Below are 22,662 nucleotides of genomic sequence, written 5' to 3'. Positions count from 1 at the left end.
ACCAGTATCACTATTCTCTCTTTGAGTATTCTCTCGTTTTGAGTAATATCAAGAATACGGAAAGTCCGTGTACTAGTACTCTCTCTGCTAGAACAACTAAGGTGCACTAGTAGATTCCAAAGATGTTGTGAAATTCTGTTGCTATGCGTTCATTTGGTGTTATTGCATCTTAAGTTACGATTGAGAGGCGATTGGGGTATTTGGTGGTGGGGGGGTTGCTTGTGGTTATCAGGCCGTAGCAGCCCAGCCCAGCCCTCCTACCTGACCGCTGGCAGCGGGGAGCGGCCAGCCCACGTGCCTATCTGCAACCACAACAGTGGTCAGCCAATGAGGAAATCAGGCCCGACTAATCTATGCAGGCCACCGCGCAGCACAGTACTACTGTAAGTTGCGCGAGAGTGCGTGTGTACCGTACACGTGTATGCGTGTGTAGCCCGCCACTTCTGCAACATCCGGCTATAAATCCATTGCGACACGGCAAACTGAATTTATGAGCCAATCTGCTTACGACAGACATGTTTGATTTGAAAAGGGAAAGGAGGATGGATGCAAAAAAGAAAATGAAGTCTTCCAACTTCTGCTTTTATTTCATGATATCTGTTTTGCGTGTACCGCCGCATCATTTTGCTTGGCGTGATCCTGTGGATGTAACATGCAACATGGCGACGATATCACGTGCTCGTCTCCCAATTTCAGTGTGCTGCGCTGTGAATGATAACATTCCCGGTGGGCTGACAAAACTTGATAAGAACGACGTTTTGTTGTTGTGAGCTTTTTGACACTCAGGCACCAAATGGTCAAAGTGGAGGATTTGTTTACGATTAGTGGTAGGGATGGGAGACATGGCCAAAAAAATAAAATCTCGATTATGATTTTAATCGATTTTAATGGCGGTAATAAACCCACCAAACATTTATTCAACGGTTTCATTTATTCAAAAATAAGGCCTGTGCAAAATCTTCAGACTGTATACCGATTTCAAATCAGTTTCAATGTAAATGCACAGCTTGTGCAAAAAAAAAAATACATATATATATATATATATATATATATATATATATATTCATACATATATATATATATATATTCATATCTTATGCATAACTTGCTTAATTGCCACCATTAAGTAGTTAGTAATTATTGTAAACACGTCTTGTAAAGCACCCTAGTCATCATTCTGACACTTGTGCAAAACTACAACTCAGAATAAAGTTTGGATATAACAGATTGTCACAAGAACAGTTTTTAATAATCCAAACAAAGATTAGAGTTTATTAATGTGCAATCTGGATTGCACGATTTTGCTCATTTTCAGCGATTCGATTTTTTTAAATGTCATTATGTCAATTACTGGTATTTATAGATTTATTATTATTTTTTTTTAAGTTTAATCTTTGTTGTATCTCATCATTCGGCAGCGTGCATCAAAAAAGCAATTTGGATGTTTTTTTTGTTTTTGTTTTTTTTTTTTAAATAGGTCTTCTGTCAAAATTGTGGGATCTAGCATTGACCCCTGTGGAACTCCAAAGCAGGCCCTGAATTTCAAATGTCAACACAACCATCCATTGATTGCTCTGCAGCCGCTTATGTTTACAAGCGTCACGGATGAGCTGAAACGTTTCCCATCTGACTTTGGGCAAGAGGCGGGGTACACACACGCGCATGCAAAAAAAAAAAAGCATCCATCTTTCTTTTTAATGCCCAGTGTGACACAACACTACAGTATGTTGTATCCATCTGACTGCTGTTTTTGCCAACATGCACACGGACAGACATGTCACACAGCTGCCTTCTCAGTCAGTGAAAGCAGGTGTCTGTATGTCTCGTGGGCTTGAGGGTTTCTGGGGGGGGGGGGTATTTTTTTGCTGCGGTAAAATTCCAAATGTGAAAGTCTGCTTGGGCCTCCCGTTGCAACCTCTGTCACTCCCGCCCCCCTCCCCTCCAGCTCATCCACTATACAAACACATTTAAAAATATATATTTTTTATATCATGCGTTCCTGTAAGCGTTTTTCCTCTGAGACTTTGCGAGGGGATTTTGCGCCCGACGGTGCTTGTTGGTGCGTTGGATGGATGCAGAGACGGCTGCTTGGCTGTAAATAGAGATCCGTTTCTCAGTGCGGGGCCCCCCTCGTGGCCCTCTCAAAGGAGAAGAAGAAGAAGAAGAGAGTGAATGTGAAGCCTATTGTTTGTATTTGAGGCTAACTTGACCGGGAACGTGAAGTTTATGAAGCAAAGATGAATATTTGGGATGATCTTGTCTTCACTAGGGATGCACCATAATATCGGTGACCGATAATTAGCGGCAATTATCGACCTATTTGACGTTAAACAGATAAACCAGATAATAGAGAAATCCTCCGATAATTATCGACCTATGTGACATCTTTGTTTATTTGTTGTTGTTGTTTTTTTACATTATGCACAACTCTCATTTATTGTGCAATAATCTAATTGTAACATGTATTTGTTACATATTGTGATGCATTTTTATGCTTCATAAAACATTTATGTCTGAATTTTGGGAGGCTTGGAACGGATTAGGGCATTTACATGGAAAATGCGTCTCTACTTACAAAATGTTCTACCTAAGAACTTTCTTTCAGAACCAATTAATTTTGTAAGTAGAGGTACCACTGTATTGATGTGGCGTGGATCTAGTATTGAGCCTTGTGGAACGCCAGATTTCTGTAGTTTGAAATATTTGTGGACTGGATAGTGAACCTTGTGGAACTCCTCCAAGTCTTCTTCCGTAACAGCCGTGTCACGTGCACTTCAAAGCGATTGTTTGAAAATGTAAATTAATGTTGCATGATGATGATTTTCATCTTTTTCAGACCTTGTTCAGTTTGGTGAAATTAAATTTTGACTGTTGTGAACGCAATGATGCCAAAAGATACAAACAACTGTGAACAAAAGATTGGAGTAAAAACAAACACACTTTATTTACTAGGCAGTATAGAAAAGTATCAAAAATGTGAAAACTTGGTTTGTATAAATGTATAAAACGATTTCTGCACAGCTAATATAAAACAAGGCGTATAACAATAGGTAGTTAAAAAAAAAAAAAAAAAGTGTTTGAAATGGGCTACCGCAAAGACGCCGATTGAACATTCATAACACCAAACTATTCAAATACATGTATATTAAAAAAAAAAAACATGCACAGTCTTAATTTTCATAAAATATGAGTGTTTTTTCAATGGATGAAATTCAAGTGCATCTTGATGTCACTCCTGCTGGGTGAAGCTTGTGGTCTCACGCATATACGTGTCAATATTGTAGACAGAAATCCTTTTTCCATATATATATGTAAAAAAAAAAAAAAAAAAATGTTTGTTCATTGAATGCTTCCCCATCACATAAAAAAAAAAAAAATGAAATTCAAAGGTGACAATGTAGTAAACGCTTAATACTTGTAAGGTTGTCCCCTTTCTGCGGCGTAAAAACACGACTGACGTTAATACAGTTTGTTCAGTAGTTTTGTGTTTTAACAAGAGGTGACGCGCACCAAACACTTGAAATAATCCGTAGACGCATGACAGCCTTGAAAAAAAAATAATAATAGTAAAAAAAATGGTAAAAATTCAACAAATAGGTCAGTTTTCAATCCATGAAGATGTCACTGGATACGCAATAATGCTAAGAGGGCTTAAATACTCAAAATCGGCCAACAATGATGCTCGGTTGGCCAATCGTGTAGGAATAAAAATTACAAAAAAAAAGGAAAGTTGTCATCATCAAAACATAGAAAATAAATTAATCAACTTGTTCTTTATATTAATATCAAAATTCAGAATTAAAAATACAGCCCAATGCTAATGATATACCCCCACATTTTTCAATACAATGATAAAAAAAAAAAAGGACCAAAAGAGACAGAAAAAAAAATGCATAAAAATAAAAACAACCCAAAGCAATTGTCTATATATGAAAAAAATATATAGTCTTTGGTTGGTTGACCAAGTGGCGTGCAAGGAGCCTCTCCCAACTGTTGTACCACAACAAAATATGACCCCAAAACGCCGTCCTACGCCACCAGCGTCCTGGTCGGGAAGGCGGTGACGTACTTGATGTGGCCCGCCTCGGCCGCCATCGCGCTCTCCTCGCTTTTCCCGCACGTCGTCTGCTCCCAAGAACTCAGCGGCTGGCGGGGGGGAAACAAACGAGAACGGTCGACGTGAAGATCAATCGATCGTTAAATGTGTTAACTGGAAATCAATTGAAAATAATCATACCGGTAGAGGAAGGAGGTAGGATTTGTGTCCATCGTCGCTGAGCAACGAGCTGGTGACCAAGTCCTGATTGGTTGCAGGGTCGGGGGGTGGGGAGAAAATATATATATAAACCCTCAAATTGAAGATTTGTCCCGATTGACGAGAGTTGGACTTACCGGTACTTCCTGTGCAGAAGCATTTGGCGAAAAGAGCTGCGTGTTCATCTCTTGATTGTCCCATTGCATGTACGGACTCCTTTCACACGGAGATTCCACCTTTTAGAGTCAAAACATAGCCAACGCCGTCAAAAAGATGTATTCGTAATAATAATCGTTTCAAAAAGCTACTTTGACACTTGTTTATTGGTCCGCGATCAAAATCTTGGGATCTAGTATGGAGCCGTGTGGAACGCCAAACGGTTTTCGACTGATTCAAGGCTGGAATTTATAGTGATAGACCGATATGGTTTTTCCAAGGCCGATTAGTAGTCGATTAGTAGATTATTAGTAGTCAAGGAGACCGATAACCGATATTGAAAGCCGATATTAATTTTCAGTAAAAGAGAAACTATTATCGTAAAAAAATTTAAAAATTTTTTTTTTTTTTTTTTTTTTTCATTTTAATCTTAAACATACAAAGAATTGACAGCTTTGTTTAAAAAGTCTGAAAAAATTGCCGGCACCTTCCAGAGTCATCAGCATGTGTTACACAAAGTTAAAAACTAAACAAGTGAATAGTCCCCTAACGTTTTCTACTGGAGCTAGTTTTCCAAAATTTCAACATCAATTTTTAATGTTATCATTATTATTGTTCTTTAAAAAAAATATAAAGTGTAGGGGAGTTCCCAATGTGTCAGCAAAACTGTCTGTGAACAAATCCTGACGAAAACCCTAAATTTCGCTACTTTCGCAAGCATTCGCCGCTCAGTGAGATCCCAGCGTTATCGGCCTTCAGATTGGTAAGAAGGCCGTCAAAATGCCAAATATTGGCACCGGTAATCGGCCAGGCCGATAATCGGTCTATCCCTAATAATTTCAAATTTAAAGATTCATCCGTGGATTTTCTGCACTATATTTTTTCTAGTGCAAAACAACAATCGGAAAAGTTTTTTGGCAATTACTAATGCGTTTATTTAAAAAAATCCGTGGACCTAGAATTGAGCCTTGGGGTCCGCCACCAAGCAACTGACTTTTCATGAAATAGTTTTGTTTTGCTTGTTTTGGACATTTTTTTCCCCCCCCCCTCACTAAACAGTTTGCTCAAATAACATATCGTCAGGTGTGTTGATGTCCATCTATAACGCTTGTTGCAATATGTTTTTCAGTCGAATTTATTTTTTGAATATGGCCTCTCGGTTTTTTGCGGATCGGCGGTTGTGGAAGCCTCGCAAACGGCAATCGTGTTTGCTTTTACCTCTTGTTTGATCTTCTTGAGAGGCGGGTGCTCGATGGCGCACTCCATCGGCTCCTGCTTGATGGATTCCACCATCTGCTGATCCAAAGGGGCGGGCTGGCGTCCACACAAACAAATCAAGTTTAAAAAAAAAAATAAAAAAATTCATTTTGAAGGGATAGAATTTCAAAAGTTGCATGAGCCACCCGATGCAAGCCATTAGAATTTCAAAATGTTCATCTCATGTAGAAGATCTTGACAAGATTTTTTCATCTGCCAAAAACCCCCCTCCAAAAAACAATGGAGATGTCCGATAAATGCAAATTATTGGTTTTTAAACGCCCAGCTGAGCTGATTTGATTTGATTGTTCAGCTCATTTAGAAAATCTTGGGAACAATTTTTTCATCTGCCAAAAATTTCCTATTTTCTCCACAACGCCCCTCTTAAAAAAACAAAACAAAAACAAAACAAAAAATTGTCCATTTTTAGACATCAGTCCAGGCAACTATTTGAGATATTCCCATAATGTCAGATACAAATTCACTTCAATTTCATAATGTTCCGCTCCTTGACGGCATTTTGGGGACAATTTCTCACATTTTGTTTTTTTTACACAATTGTAACAAATACTTCCAAAAAAGTTCTTGCATCAAAATGTCTCGCTCATTAAAATTTCAAAATAATCTCTCTTTTGCCTGATTTATGTCATTCCGGCCTCCAAACTTTGACTGCAGTGGAATTGATCTCCAAAATATTTTTAATTGGAACGTGAACCCATGTAGTTGTTACAGTGGTGTCCAAACTAGGGCCCGGGGGCCATTTGCGACCCGCCGTCTCATTTTTTAGTGGCCCGCGACGTGTGCTAAAAATGGCATTTGACTCAGTTCAAATAAAATAAAACAAAAATGTTTGGAGATGGTCAACGTAAGAAGGGAGGGTGTTGGAAAAACACAGGTGCTAAATCTAACAAAATAACTACAACTAAAATTCAAAAAACAATTTCGTTCACAAAATAAACGAAAATGCTTTAAAAAACTAAAACTAACTGAAATTACATTTTATGTTTACAAAACTAACGAAAACTGTAATTATAGCAAAAATGTCCTTCGTTTTAGCCTTTGGTGTGATTTTTAGTAGATTTATTTTGAAATAAACCGGAATAATGACGTTTGAAAGTATGTCACGCAGGAGTGACGTCATCTGGCAGCAGCCAATAGAAAAGCACCTTCAGATGACGTCGCTCACATGGTGGTTTTTTTTTTAATATTGCGCGCAAGTAATACACATTTAACAAAAAAAATAATACTGAAACTAACTAAAACTAAACTAAAACGATGCATTTATTAAATAACTAAAATGAAAAATCCCAAAACTATAATAACCCTACTGTCATATTACAAATAAAATGGTGTATATACTGTAGCATTTTTCTAAATATGCAAAAGCACAAATCAATTATTTGTACAATTTTTAGGACTAAACACAATCCATAATATTATGTGGCCCTTGCGTCCTTCTGATTTTCTGTATGTGGCCCTCAAATGAAAAAGTTTGGACACCCCTGGTTTACTATTTACATTCACTTTGTAATCTAGTTTCTTGTAGGTAAAAAGTAGGTTAAAAAAAAACCCAACGGACATAAAACGATTGAAGGTTGTCGATAAGTTTGTTCCTCACCATCATCTTGAGCGGCCCATACTTGGCCTCTAGGGCGGATCTGAAAGGCGAGGGAGACGATTGGACGATGGAGCGTGGAAGGAACCTGCGACGAGAGAGAGCGCCAACGTTCATCTCCAGATCAAGCGCCAACGGGCACAAATCCGTGTTTGAAAAAAAACAAAAAAAAAAAAAAAAAAACGTGGACGTGCGCTCACATGTCGTTGTCCTTCGCAGGTTTGGCGTCCACTGACGACGAGCTCAGCGGAAGACGCTCGCTGTCCGACGAGCGCTCCAGACTCATCAACTGCCAGATCGGAAAAAAACAAAACAAAACAAAACTTGTGAAGGTAACTGACAAAATTGAACACAACAGCATGTTTTTAAAAAGTTCAACTAGGAAATGGCGATACAGTTAGTGCTGGGCATCGATTTCAGATTTCCGGAATCCATTCGATTCGATTCACAACAATTTTCGATTCAGTTGAGGAATTCACGCAGTAGCTATTTTCAAAATGATCAATGCTGCAAATAGTAGAAACTTCTTACTCTTCATTGAATGCATTAGTAAAAATATGAATATTTATTTACATTACGAATTGAATCCATTGCAGTTACACTAATAATCTGGTTTATTTAACATGGCCCGATAAAAAACAAATAATAGTTTAAATCAATTACAACCACAGTACAGGCTGTGTAAAAATAAAGTGACAAAAAAAAAAAAAAACCTGACACGACATCCGCATTGTTGTGACATCCATCCATTTTCTTAACCGCTTTTCCTGGGTGCTGGAGCCTATCCCAGCTGGCTTCCAGGGGAGGGGGGGTCAATATATCGATACATTGTTTTATGTCGCGATATTAGGATATGAAAAGGCGTATCGATACGATATCGATATTTTGAACCCAGCCCGATTGCTAGATGACAACTTTCAAACATCCTTGTCCCAGTTAATATCAAAATAAATCTCCATAAAAATCACATTTAATATCAACTCCAAAGGCTCATGCATTCAATTATTAGCAAAGACAAAAATGAAGGACATTTTTGCTGTAATTATAGTTTTGTAAACATAAAATGTATTTTCAGTTCTTTTTTTTCTTTTTTTTTTTTTTTAAAGGCATTTTCGTTTGTATTTATTTCATGAACATTTTTTTTTTTTGGTTCTATTAGTTCAACCAACGTAACCTCGGCGCTTACTGAGTTGATGACGGAGTCCATGAACTGCGACGGCGACACGCTCTCCTCGGGCAGCCGGCTCGGATCCGGCGGCATCAGGTCGGGTGCGACGGCGGCGGTGGCGGTGGCGGCCTGCTGTTGAGGTAATGACATGGCCACGCCCTCCAAGGTGTGGGCTAACGGGCACTGGCTGGCCCAGCTTGGATAAGGCAGGTTGATCTGGGCAGGACAGAAACAAACAAACAAAGAAAAAGTGTAAGATGGATGCACCCCAAAAAAAAAATAATAATAAGTCAACTGTGCAAATGAGCGAAGGGGCGGTCCAAATGGAAGAAAAGCAGAAAGGGAAGTGAAGTTGGCAGGAGGGTGACAGTAGTATTGTGTTGCACAAGGGGTCGCGGGGACACACGCACGCACGTACGCGCACGCACGTACGCGCACGCACACACAAGACCAGGTCCTGTTTCATCACTTGTGTGCAGCAACAGCACCCCCCCCCAGATGTTTCCTCCGTCGTACTCGCACAAAGCTAACCGCTGTCTCCGCATGGCCCGGCTCGGCCGATGTGCACATAAATCGTCTTGTCACAAACGCGCACACACATTTGTTCCACACTGACAAACGGGGGACTCGATTTTCTGCTTGTTTTTAAATTCAGAAAAATTTAGTTATTTATTTATTTATTTTTTAATCAGTTTTTGCTATATTGTAGGGCTGGGAATCTTTGTCTGTCTCACGATTTGATTCGATTACGATTTTTGGGTCTGCGATTCGATTCAGAATCGAAATGATTTGATTGACAAATAATTTCTGCAAATATGCAAAAAAATTGTCATGATCGACTCCAGTCTCTTTTTTTTTTTTTTTTTTAAACATTTATTAATTTTGTATTGTAAGTGCCTTTTTCCACAAAAACAGCATGTGGGCAACAACTGTCTTTTCCCTTTCTTCTTCATTTCTCATTAAATAAAATCGATTTTTGGATATTAAATATCGATTCGATTAATAAATGAGAATCTCGATTCTCTTATGAATCGATTTTTTGGCACAGCCCTACTATATTGTTACTACAAACGCGCTTTCTAGTCTTCTTCGTGGACTTTAAGGGGACTTGCGTTCTTGAACCATCTCCAACATGGAGACCCACAAAATACTGATCTGAATATATGGACTGGCAGGGTTATTATCGTTTTGGAATTTTTCATTTTTAAAGGCCCAGTATGCCGGTTTCACTCAGGAAAATGCACTTTTTAAATACAGGATGTACACACTGTAACTTTCTCTCAGTCTACACATCTGGGTTTATGTTCATCTTTGGTGGTGATTTTGTCCTAAATCCCCCAGCCTGTATTTTGCCCCAAGTACGTTTCCGTAATTTTAATCTGTTTTTTTACGGCATGACAAATGCCTTGCGTCGGATTCAACGCGTTTGACGAGCGCGCAACTCACGGGTAGCGCCGGCTGTCCTCGGAGCTCGTTCTCGGTGGACATGAGCAGCAGTTCGATCTCTTTCACCCTCTTCTCCTTCTCGGGGTCCTCCTCGCTATAGTGTCTCTGCAGGGAAGACAAATATGACATTTGAGGCCACTCATATTGCCGTCAGTTTTTTAACTCGTTCCTTCGCAGCCATTTTGACTGAAGCAACCGACTTCGCTTCCGGCCTATTTACGGGATTTGGACTGATTTTTGCAAGGCTCACAATAATGTTAATTTCGTCAACGAAAACTAAACAAAAATAATTTCCTCAACACACATTTTTCACCGGACTAAGACTAGACTAAAACCCTAAACAATGAGTGTGCATTTTTGTCAACTAATGAAGACTTGTACTTCACTAAAAAATAATAATAATAATAATAATTCAAAAATTATATACAAAAAAATCATATAAATGGAAATAAAAAGAACAAAAAATATATTTTTATATAAATATATTTGTGTTTAATTTTGGAATTATTTTTTTATATCCATTTTTATTTTCACTTGTAGTCATTTACTTATTTATTTACTCATTTATTACTTAATAAAAACTGGACTAAAATCTATGGACATTTTAGTTCATGAACAAAAAAACGACACAAATTATATAAAAAATCTTGCCTGATGAGAGAATTTTTTTTTTATTTTTATTTTTTATGTGAAATAGTTTTAGATCCAAAATGTCCAACATAATCTGCTGACAAAAAAGTATATACGGGGTTAAATGATTGTCCTGACTAAAGCTAGACTAAAAAGTTGACAGTTTTTGTTGACTAAAACTAGACAAAATTATTTTTCTGGGACTAAAATAAGGACTAAAATGTTAGATTTGTAGTTAACTAAAAGTTGACTATAATAAAAACAAAAAAATGTGTTTGAAACTGGACTAAAAAGTGAAACGAAATTTAAAGTGGTGTATAAAATTAACACGAGCTCACAGGATATTGTGTGCTATTGCTATAAAAACATGGAAGCTACCAAAAGAAAGATTAGTCTCTTCCTTCATCAGGAAAAAAAAGGTATATTTCTATCTGTTTAATTAATTAGCAATTAGCGTTGGAATATAGCTAAGTTTCATTAATATTCAAATTCCTCGTGAAAACACTGTCAAAAAGAGCTTGTTGCAACATGACCCTGATTGATCTCTTATACTCTGCTGCCAACTGCTGGTCGTTTTTGTAGTTACTACCATTTTTGTTACCCATTCTCTGTAGTTGAAAGCCTTCTGTATGCTCTAGCATTAAAAAAAAACGTATAAATATGTCTTTGGGACACTTTAAAATAGAACGTATTTATACGTTTTTGGGAGCAAGTGTTTTTTTTTGTTTTGTTTTTTTTTGGTACCTGTATTGCGGCCGTTCCGTGCTGGGGGATGCTCAGGATGTTCAGGTGCAAGGCCATGGGGAAAGGCACCTGTCGGAACGATCATGAGGAAACCGTTTGTAGCATCGAAGCTATCGATGGGACTTGGATCGGGCACGCGCGAAGAAGCACTCACCCGCCGGGCGTCGGACATGTACGCGTAGTTGAGCGGCGACGACGACGACGGCGCGTGGCCCAGCTGCGCGTGATTGGGCGAGTGGTGCGGGAAGGCCAGCAGGTGGGCGGCGGCGGGCTTGACGTAGCCGTGGCCCAGCGCCAGCGGCGAGCCGGCGCCCTTGGACGACGCGGCGCACTGCAGGTAGCCCTCCTGCTCCACCTTGCGCCGCATGGTGGAGTTCCAGTGGTTCTTGATGGCGTTGTCCGTCCTGTCGCACACAAAAAAAAAATTATTTGGACCACTTTCATATCGGAGATTCAGTTTGCATGATTTTTAAACCAATGGCGCATTAGCAAGGTTATTTTAGTTCAATAAAACGAAAAATAAATAAATAAACAATTGTGTTAACGAAATAAAATAAAAATGAAAATGCTTTTTTAAAAAACAAATTATTTTTTTATATTTAATACTGTAACTAAAACTAAGCATTTATGAAATAACTAAAACTAATAAAAACTAACAGAACCACCATTAAAACTAATTCAAACTAACTTAATTTCAAAAATGAAACCCAAAACGAATTAAAAAAAATAACTAAAATGAAAAATTCCAAAACTGATATCCCTGGGCATTGGACAAAAAAAAAAAAAATGTTTGCTAATCTCTTATTTTGGTTAAACCCAGAAAATAATCGGCCTTCTTTCACAAAGAATGACAGAAATCGGTGCACAATTAACGTTGATATGCTGAAAATCAGAAGACTTGGAAATTTTCAAGTTAAAAAAAAAATGTCTCCAAACGATGACTCAATTATTAGGAGTTGTCGATTAATTTGATCATCGATTAACCGATTCACTTTGACGGCTCATTTGGACCATTTGCAGTTCAGGGAGGTCCCGAACGAACGATCCAAATCAATTGATTTTGATTGATCAGTTGATCAAAATCAATTGTCGTCAATTGATTTTTGGTTCGTTTGGTTTGGTTTGGTGCGTGCGTTGCTCTCACCTGCCCGGGAGCTGCTTGGCGATCTCGGCCCAGCGGTTGCCCAGCTTCTCGTGCGCCTGGTAGATGATGCGGTCCTCCTCCTCGGTCCACGAGGTCTTCTTCACCTCCGGGTTGAGGTGGTTGTGCCAGCGCTCGCGGCACTGCTTGCCGATGCGGCCCTTCAGGTGCTTGGCGATGACCGACCAGCGCTTGGCGCCGTACTTCTGCACCAGCTCGATCACCTGCGACGTCGGCGCAACGTCAGCGGAAAACCTTCTCGTCCCCTTGACGCCCTCCCTCCCCAAACGCACGCCTTGGCACGTTCTTTATCTTTTTACGCAGGTGAGTGAGAAGCGCACCTGTCGAGTGGCGAGGAGGGGAGTTTCCTGCGGAACGTTAGCCGCCCTGCTAATCATTACAGCCGCACCTGGCCGGAAACGTAAACTCGCTCGGGCTCGCCGGTCAGTACAACTTTTTTTTTTTGTTTTTTTTTTTTTGTTTTTTTTAAGTGTGCACAACTTCAGAAGTGTTTTTGATTGTTAAGACACAGAAATGAATTTTTTTTTAATGTCTTAAAAAAATTTTTTTTTCTTCAATTAAACCGCAGGCATAGAGCTGTGCAATGAATCGAAATTCAATTATAATTTCAATTGTTACACTCCACAATTACAAAAACAGCTTAATCGTCAAAAAAAGATTAATACTGATTTTTTGAGTTGTTTAAATTTATACATTTGCACCTTTTTAAAATTTTAAAATAACTCACTTTTTTTTTTTTATTCCATTTTTTCCAAATAATTTTGTCTGAATATATATATATATATATATATATATATATATATATATTTTTTTTTTATTACATTTAAAAATGTTCTTGTTTTGTACCAAAAAATAAATGATCATCCTACTGCACAGTGCACGTTGCACTCCAACCTCAAGTGTTTGCCAACATAAATAATGATTATAAATATATATTATTATAAATTCTGTTTGGTCCAAAAGGAACTTATAAATAAAATTGAATTGAATAGAATTGAATTGAATAGTTGCGGAGCGAGCTTTTAATTTTCAAGGCGCTTTTGCTGCGGTGTCTTTCTTACCCGCTGGTCTTCCTCTTTGGTCCACGGGCCTTTGATGAGTTCTGGGTTGAGAACCTTCTGCCACCTGTGCTGGCACTGCACATCTGTACGGTTCTGATACACAAAGAAAGACCACTTTGGTCAAAATGTTATTGCGCAAACAAAAACAACAGTTTTGCTGAAACTAATTTCTGTGTGACCCTGTGTGCACCTTCTGTTTTTTTTGTTTGAAATTAAAACTAAGTCCAATTTTTACTACTTCAGATATCTTGAAATTAAAAAAAAACAACAACGTTATTTACTGTAGCAAACCTATAGGGAGCTATTTACTTTAAGTTTACATTTTTGTTTTAATTGTCTCTGGAAGATCCCAGAACATTTTGTTTGATTTTTAAAACAAAGATGTTGATCGATTAAGATTTATTTTTAAAGTTCAATATTTTACGAACCCGCAACATTTCAAGAAAGATATGCTTCAAAATAAATAATAAATAAAAGCAAGATATTTTCAATATTTTCCATTTTTGTGAAAAATGAATATCGGCTCAAAATATCGGTTATCGGCATCCTTGACTACTAATAATCGGTATCGGTATCAGCCCTGGAAAAAAAAACACATCATCATCATGAGTTAGTTTCAGTATTAGTTTTAGTTTAAAAAAAAAAAAAGTGTATTACTTGTGCGCAATATTTGAAAACCACCATGGGAGCGACGTCATCTGAAGGTGCTTTTCTATTGGCCGCTGCGAGATGACGTCACTTCTGCGCGACACACTTTCAAACGTCCTTATTCCGGTTCATATCAAAATGAAACGATTTTAAAACAATCCCCAAAGGCTCATGCATTAAATTCATTACCAAAGACTAAAACAAATGACATTTTTGCTATAATTATAGATTTAGTTAGTTTTTTTTAAACATAAAAAAGTAGTTTTAGTTACTTTTCGTTTCTGAACTCATTAGCTCCCAAAGACGTATTTATGCGTTTTTTTTTTTTTTTATGCTAGAGTATACAGAAGGCTTTGATGTAGCATCTGAACTGAAAAGAGTGCTTGAAGCAATGGTAGTTAAAAACGGCCAGCAGGTGGCAGCAGAGTATAAGAGATCAACCAGGCGCCATTTTGCAAAAAAAAAAAAAAGCTGTTTCACCCCTACTGTTTTAAACAGATTTGTGAATAATGATGAACCTAATGATGAAATAAGATACTCTAATCTTTGGTAGGTTCCATGTTTTTATAGCAATTGAAGATAATATTTTGTGGGCCTGGCAAAATCCAGTCAAACAGCCGGGGTTGAATGAGTTAAAAAGCATTTTCCTTTTTTGTTTGTTTTTATTTCGTTTATGAAATTGTTTTTTTGAATTATAGTTTGTTTTGTTTTTTTCATTAAAAGAACGTTGGTCGACTCACGGTTAGTAAACTTGCAATGACTTTCCAGTCGTCGGATCCGTGAAGCTCCACCAGTTTCTTCAGCTTCTCGTCCTGGCGAACAAACGATGATGATGATGACATCGAAGGTTCCGTCAACATTTCGAGCGTGTGTTCATTCAAGGCGCGGTTACTTACCTCCTCTCGCGTCCAGCGGGTCTTGCCCAGGTGCCGCTTGCCGGGTTTCGCCAGCGAGCCCTCGTAATCGTGGTCGTACGTCTCCGCCTCCTCCTCGTCCTCCTCGCTGCTGTAAACACTGCCAAGCAGGGAAGGCGTTGGGTCCGACATCCCATTCATCCGCACCGCGGCGCAAAGAACCGGTCATTCTTGAAAGTTTCGGGCGTCTCGCCAAGACGAGGCGACGACGTTTTAGGCACCAACAGGTTCTGATGTTTTTGGTTTCTACAGATACTGGGATCGGCGCACGCCGGCAATTTCGCGAGGCCCGGCGTGTTCAGACCTGCAGTCTCGCGCGGCATCGCTCACGCGCGCGCGCACGCGGGCGGCCAATCAGAGCGCAGGCGTGGAGGACGACAGGTGAACGAACGGGGAAGTGCGGCTCTCAGGTGCGGGATAAATAATGTTCCGCAACTTCCACCTGGGCTGCCGTTTGGAGAACAAGCGGCCGACGCGACTTTGCGGAACAATAAGACGACTTTGAGCTCAACAAAGGAGAACAATCGATGATGATGATGATGTCATCATGTTTTATGCTCTTCTGAAAATGATGTGCAGTCAACCATTGAGACTCAAAATTATTCACTATCGATTTTAGTGGAACATTCTTACATTCTTGACAGTATGTCAATTAACCGGATAATTGATTAGCAAACTAATTGACAGCTATTGTGATCATCGATTAATCGCTTAGAGACATTTGTTGAACTTAAAGTTGCCCAAATCCTCAGAATTTCAGTAAATATTGTCCAGAAATCAGATTTAAAAAAAAAAAGATCAACATTTTTTTTTTTTTTTTTGCTGATTTTCTTTTACAGACCAAGCCAATAACTCACTCAAAGTTTGTGCTTTTTTTTCTGCACTAAAAAAAAAAAAGTTTATTTCAGCATTCATACACATTTTCGTTTGGAGTCGTGTCATGAGATTTTTCACATTAAAATATGCGAGGCGGCTCAATAAAAGGGAAACACTTTATCACTTCCGCTCAATAAAATAAAATTACATAAATGTGAAAGTGAAAACATCCGCGCTCGGCTTTGATCCACACAATGCCCTGCCATAAAATATAATATAGGCTACTTATAAAATACACTTATGTCAAATAATAATTATAATAAAAAACGATGATGACAGCATTAAAACTATTTCTGTATTAGGATGCAATGTCAGTATAAGAAGTGAACATCGTTATATCCACGCGAGTCCAATTGGGTCAAAGCGTGGCTCGCACCGGTCCAAAAAAAAAAAAAAAAATCTAGCGTGGTGGTGCGCGCGCACACACAATGACAGCAGTGCCAGATGACCGCCACCTGTTTCGGGCGCGCGACCGAAGCACTCCGCGCAAAAATACAAAAACACACGGATACAACTATAAATATTTATTTACTTATTGTTTGAAAATCCCCCCAAAAATGCACGTTTTTTTTTTTTTTTTTTTGGTTTTTTAAGCAGTAGAAGTGGTGATAAAGTCGTTACCTGTTTCTCGGCCGCCGAGTCATGTCAGTCGTCCCCCCCCGGATTGTGCGGCTCACAAGCTGGGCTGCTACTCGCGTAAGACGTACTTTCGCTCTCCGGCGCCGGCTTCTCGTCTCTCTCCCCGGCTAGCTGGCAGGTTGACATTAATTTAAACTCTGCCAGCTTTTTACTACGGCTCCTCCTCCTCCTCCTCCAGCTTCTCCTCCCCTCTTTTCTTTTCTTTTTTTTTTTTTTTTTTCTTTCTTCAAGTCCCGCTCCGTTTGGCGCGCCTGCGCGCGCGCACGCATGCGCATGAGCGCGCCTTCACACTCTGCAGGAGTTGACAGTGCAAGGCGGCGACCACGCGGGCAAGTTCGCACTCAAACGCGGACTCGGAACTGAAATGAGATCGATGGCTGGATTTCCCTTTTCACGCCGCGTGTAACTTATAAACGAAGCATAGCTTCTATTATGCTAAATATAACATTTAGCTACTTAAATGTTTGTATGATTGATCCGTGTCGATATTGACAAGTAAAAACGAACACTTAATTTAAATTAAATACAAACTAAAACAAGTTGAACTTAATTTAGCCAGAACTACGCTTCATTTAAAGTGTGACAGTGTAATTTACGAAGTGCCCATGAATGCATCAATGCACCCTGCACCAAAACACTGCTGGTCCGCGCTCAACTTTTTCTTTTTCTTTTTCTTTTTTTTTTTTACACTCCAACACATTTCAAGCGTTACTTCTCGTTCTTGTGCAAGGGAGAAGGAAGTTGGCGTAGTAAACAATTGCGGAATGACCTTTTGGCATGCGAGGAAGTGAACGTGAAGTGTTTTTTTTTTTTTTTTTTTTGCGCGCGCGGCGAGCTGTCAGAAGGCCAGATAACAATCAAGATATTTGCCGGCATTTATAGCCTCGGCCCTCGCGAGAACAAAAGAATGCATTAATTCAAATATAGGTCTAATTATGCTATGGAAAGCAAAGCATTGCCCCGTAGTCCAAGGTGCATTTTTTTTTTTTTTTTTTTTTCTTTCAAGCTCATGGTGATCCTTATTTCATTTGAAACGGAAGCCAGTTGAGCAAGTTTATCAGCTTTTCTTTTTTTCTTTTTTTTTTAAAGCTGATTTATAGCTTCTTCTTTTTTATCGTCATTTCTCCACACCGTGGATTTCCATGGGTGTGTATTGTGATGATCATTTTGTTTTGGTACTAGACCCCCCACCCCCCACCCTCATGTCCTCCCCTGCACATGCTCTTTTCACTCAGTGCATGGAGGGGGTCAATGCTTTATTTGTATAAACGTGTCTTCGCATTGTATTAGTTCCTCCATACGCGACCGTATTGTCCCGGTCAGTTATAATTACCATCAGGCCTAATGAGCCTTTTGTCCCAGACCACTCATCAAAATAGTGGCCTGCCTGCTTAAAAAAAAAAAAAAAAAATAAAAAAGGCTCTACACACTCGCGCAGTTACTTTGTAATGCTCGAAGGGATTGCTGAAACGTAAAATGTTCATTTCAGCTGAACAAGAAAAAAAAAAAAAGACCCAAATAGAGGATCTAACCCAACTTTTTATGGGTCATTTTATACAAAAGGACTACTTTTTTTTAATTAATTAATTAATTTATTTTTAAACCCAAAGTTGGGATACATTTGTCCAAGTAGAAGATCTAACCAAACTTTTTTTTTTTTTTTTTTTCCATATATATATGAAGATTCAATTTTTGACCCAAAGTTGGGTCAAATTGACACAAGTAAACTAACCCAACTTTATGGGTTGTTTTATAAAATATGACCCAATTTTGGACCCAAAGTTGCAAATACAAAATGACCCAAAAAGACGATCTGACCCAACTTTCTGGGTAGTTTGATAGAAAATGACCCAAAAGTGCATCAAACTGACCCAAAAAAGACAATCAAACTTTCTGGCTTGTTTTATAGAAAATGACCCAATTTTGGACCCAAAGTTTGGTATACCAAATTACCCTTTTTTGTGAAAAACTATCACGAAAATTGAGTCAAACTGACCCAAGTAGAGGATCTAACCCAACTTTCTGGGTTGTTTTATAGAAAATGACCCAATTTCTGGACCCAACGGTGCGTCAAACTGACCCAAATAGACGATCTGACCCAATATGATCCAATTTTTGACCCAAAGTTGGGTCAAATTGACCCAAGTATCTGAGGTCCTGTCCATTTTTGACCCATAAAAGGGTCATTTTTGACCCAAGAGTGTAATTACTGAAAACATCCAGGCATGTTTATTTGGCTGTTGAATATAATGGCAAGAGTATCATCTGGCCTGTGATCGAAAGTGTCACGTGACAGGCGGGTTGTTTGCCTTGCGCGTAGCTTTCAAATCCCGCACCTGTGTGTACACATGCATTGTGGCTCTCGTCATCGAGTCAACTTAAACTTGATCAATATCTCAAGCTTTGGTCAAGACTGTCAAATATGGAAATGTGCTAATTTAGGTCAGTCATCATTTCAATTGGATTTGCACTCATGCAAATGAGTCAAGCGCCTCAACTTGCCGCATGTAAAAAGAGTCGACGCGAGCATGCCTTTGACTGTTGCCTGCACCTCGAGGGGATTATTAAAAACCACATCTTGTTATCCCAAACCAAATTGAGCCAGGTTATGCAAATGAGCCGAGTTGTAGTAGTCGGGAGCGGGAAGCCCGCCTGAGATCCATTGACTCCTCGCCCGGGACATTTGCATGGGCGCGATTGGGCAGGTTAAGAGCGAGCGGGCGGCCATTTTGACTCGAGCTTCCCCCTTTTTGCAAAGCATTGTGTGCACAGGTTGGCTCATTTGAATGTTGTTTTTTTTTAAATGATTGCCTCTGGGGCTTGCAGATAGCATCCCCACCAAAACGTGACAGAACACCAAACATATGAGATCCTGTACGGTTGTTTGATTTGGGAAAAGCCAAAAAGAATTTGCCGTAATTGGTCATGCACGTTTAATTGCTGTTTGTTTATGAGTTGCAAACGCGTTTCGGTCGGTTGGAAGGATTATACATAAACTATTTAACCAAGTCAGGCTGGGAAACACGAGCAGCAGAACACCTCAAGTCCCAAGCAATGTTATTTTAGTTAGAGGTTACTTTTTTTTTTTTTTTTTTTTTTAAAGCTTTATTGGAACAAAAAAAATATCACGAAAATCAATATTGTTGAAATATATTTTGAAAAAAAAATATTTTTTTTTCATCATTTTGACTTATTTGTCTTGAAGGAAAACAATGTGGTGGCGGCGCCCTGAGCAGTCACCACCAAGGTTATTTTAGTTAACTAAAACTAATGAAAAAACTCAAACTATAATAATATAAATAAATATAATAATTGTGGTGACTTCATTATTTTTCATGTACCTTTAAAAAGGATTTTTTTCTACTTGCTGTCGACTGATGATGACATCACCTGTGCTGAGGAAGTAAGTCAACGGCCAATCATGGCTCAGTGAACTGACCAAACCCGGAGCACAGGTGAGCCGTGATTGTTCGTTACCTACTTCTTCAGCACAGGTGATGTCATCATCAGTCGACAGCAAGTAGAAAAAAATCCTTTTTAAAGGTACATGAAAAATAATGAAGTCACCACAATTATTATAGACAAAATATTAACTTTTTACTGCTGAAAATTGCTCAATTAGTCAAGCATCCCTTTAATGTAAATAATAATAATTATTATTCCATCTGAATATTATGTAAACCTTTTGGGATTATCCCCCTTCCCCAGTCTGTAAACGTCAATTATTTTTATGTATGTTATGTTGTACTTGAAATAATAATTCCATAGATAGCTCACAATGAATGCCTTTGTTAAAAAAAAAAAAAAAACCTCACCATTATACTATATGAAAATTTTGATGAGGCAAACAAACTGTAAATGCCACTCAGCAGAAACAATGTATTAAATTGTCTTTTTTGTTGTTGTTTTTGCACAAAGCCCAAATCTGATTCATTCATGTCGCAATCTGTCCTTCCATCTGTTGAATCTGTCTCATCACTTACTTTTTTTTTTTTTTTATCCAAAAGACTTATTTGGAGGGGAGGAAACACTGTTGTCATTTTTTTGTTTTTTTTTGTTTTCTTTAATAGAGTGCAAACGATTACATTGGGATGAAAGGAAGCCCGACAGAGCGGCCCGAAATGTATTTTCAAACGTTGCGCAAGGTTAGTTTTTGTGAGATAAAAATCACAACAACCTCTTGCAATATTTTTTCCATCTTCCATTGTGTGGCTTTGGTGCATTTTTAGCTGCCTTTTGGCTTTGACACGTCCCAGAAACATTTAAGGTGCCATCCTTGTGCTTCATGAATCAACTTATCTTATGTATTATTTTAGCATCCTCTTATTCCTCCTACCGCATTCTTACAAACCTCAGCAGATGTCGTCTTCTTTTTTTTTTTTTTGCTCTAATTTCACACAAACCTCATTTCACTAGCGATAATGCAAGTGTTTTTTGGGTTGTTGTTTTTTGCACCTGTTTTTATCAGAATGACATTTCCATCCTTTTTTTTTTTTTTTTGATCTACGCAGGCTAGTGCGGATTCCCACACACGCGAGCGTATCGTGTTATTTTTGACGCTTTGTATCACTTGTTTGTTGATCAACTGACATCAACTGATATAATGGGTCATGAAAGACCTTCAAAGAACAGAGGTCATGAAAAAGTGCAAATCCTACTACACGTGCGGATGAACAAAAGATGAGGAAAAAAAACATACAGACAACAACCCTCACAAAAAATTCTATGACAAAACTGTTACGGTCTGATGAGACAAAATCAGCAGAAAAATGAGCACAACGGTTTTATCTGCCAATCTGGTCACAATTGGCATTTCATTTAAATAGTGCTTTTCCACCTTACAAGGTCCTCAAAGTGCTTTACATTTTGACTACCCATTCACCTACTGATGATGCAGCATCCGGAGCAATTGGGAGTTAAGTATCTTGTTCAGGGATATTTCAATGTGGTCACAATAAAAATACTGTTTTCATCATAAAACAGATAAAATAAAAATCACTGCTGTATTACACAAAAAAGTACTAAGAACAAAATGCTTACCGATAGTTGGATCCCATGTTGAGTAAATTGACAATTCATGAAAGATTGACAACGTCTAATGACGTCAGCGAGATTTATTTATGTTCACTTCAGCATTTCAATCTCTTTCATTCTTTGAAGCTGCTCATCTTCTCATAAAAGATATCGAACGGTGAACCTGCTCTTTGTGACGTCATTGGCTGGTACATTTCCGTCTATAGGGGGAAAAAAAATATCCCAAAATAAAATAATATGCGTTGTTTTGCACACGTGACCGCACAGTCGAGTCGGGCTGAGAGCTGCGCATGCGCAGAAGCGACCTAATGGCTCCGGCGCTCTGACAGCGAGACACATGCCGCAACATTCGACTAAAAACAAACAAACAAAAAAAAATCCTCCCAGCTGGCTCGACAAAACACACATGAGCCAAAATGTCTCGACATAGAAACGTTCGCGGCTACAACTACGACGAAGGTACCTTCACTTGGCGAGTGCTTTAAAACCTCATGACTCGGCCGCAGCATGCTAAGCTAGTTAGCCGGGAAGCTAAATTGCCGTGTTATCCAATGGAGTGATAATGGCTAAACGTTAGCTCGGGAGGTTGTTCTGCTGTCGTGTCAATTCGCAACCACTTTGTCGCGTTATTTAAATGTATCCTAACGCGTATGCGTTGTGTTTGGACGTGACAGAATGTGCTAAAAGATAAATATGGACAGTAACTAACTACGGCTTTACGTTGTTATTTAGAGCCTGCGAAGCAAGTTTGCAAACTCTTGTTATGGTCCCATAATGAGTCATCCGTTCCCTTCTCGTGACATTTCATTCAAATTATTAAAATAAAATGAAATGTTACCAGAGAGTAATTTATTTAACGTTTAATTGCCTCATTCATTTAGTCGAAATGCATCACTGCATCATTGTGTCAACTTCTAAGTAGTGAGTTGACTTTTTATTTATTTATTTTAGATTTTGAAGATGATGACTTGTATGGACAATCTGTGGAGGATGACTACTGCATATCACCAGCAACAGGTGGGTTGCCTTTGGGAGAGTGGCTGAGAAAAACGCATCA

The 22,662-nt window shown here is 38.7% G+C and overlaps 2 protein-coding genes across 12 annotated transcripts in view; one reads left to right on the top strand and one right to left on the bottom strand.

Moving 5' to 3' along the window:
• The window catches only part of hbs1l (HBS1-like translational GTPase), a 45,405-nt gene that overhangs the window by 3,880 nt on the left and 18,863 nt on the right, over positions 1-22,662 (top strand). For 4 of the 11 annotated variants that reach the window (XM_077510602.1, XM_077510603.1, XM_077510601.1 and 1 more), the window contains exons 1-2: positions 21,864-22,064; positions 22,557-22,622. In XM_077510602.1, coding sequence (XP_077366728.1) covers positions 22,022-22,064; positions 22,557-22,622 — 109 coding nt within the window. In that variant the 5' untranslated portion in view covers positions 21,864-22,021. Of the gene's footprint in view, positions 1-6,905; positions 7,616-8,442; positions 8,592-12,736; positions 12,856-21,863; positions 22,065-22,556; positions 22,623-22,662 lie in introns of those variants that run through there. The other 7 variants (XM_077510608.1, XM_077510604.1, XM_077510606.1 and 4 more) reach the window with 5 other exon arrangements.
• Positions 2,920-16,696, bottom strand: myb (v-myb avian myeloblastosis viral oncogene homolog). The gene is made up of 15 exons (XM_077510613.1): positions 16,554-16,696; positions 15,039-15,156; positions 14,883-14,954; positions 13,495-13,587; positions 12,416-12,636; positions 11,426-11,675; positions 11,272-11,340; positions 9,898-10,002; positions 8,470-8,667; positions 7,484-7,572; positions 7,287-7,371; positions 5,630-5,725; positions 4,393-4,491; positions 4,238-4,300; positions 2,920-4,146 (listed from the first exon to the last, which is right to left on the bottom strand). Exons 1-15 carry the CDS (start codon positions 16,574-16,576, stop codon positions 4,030-4,032), a joined length of 1,698 nt encoding a protein of 565 aa, XP_077366739.1. The 5' UTR covers positions 16,577-16,696; the 3' UTR covers positions 2,920-4,029.

Source organism: Festucalex cinctus, chromosome 21 (genome assembly GCF_051991245.1).
Source record: "Festucalex cinctus isolate MCC-2025b chromosome 21, RoL_Fcin_1.0, whole genome shotgun sequence".
Taxonomy (NCBI): domain Eukaryota; kingdom Metazoa; phylum Chordata; class Actinopteri; order Syngnathiformes; family Syngnathidae; genus Festucalex; species Festucalex cinctus.
This window is presented reverse-complemented; position numbering and strand designations above follow the sequence as displayed.

Excerpts from the sequence above, each read along its gene's own strand:
- myb (XM_077510613.1), bottom strand. The coding sequence starts at position 16,576 with ATGACTCGGCGGCCGAGAAACAG. Across the intron at positions 11,341-11,425 it reads ACATGTCCGACGCCCGGCGG|GTGCCTTTCCCCATGGCCTT; the intron begins GTGAGTGCTTCT and ends TCGTTCCGACAG. Across the intron at positions 4,492-5,629 it reads TCAAGAAGATCAAACAAGAG|GTGGAATCTCCGTGTGAAAG; the intron begins GTAAAAGCAAAC and ends TGACTCTAAAAG.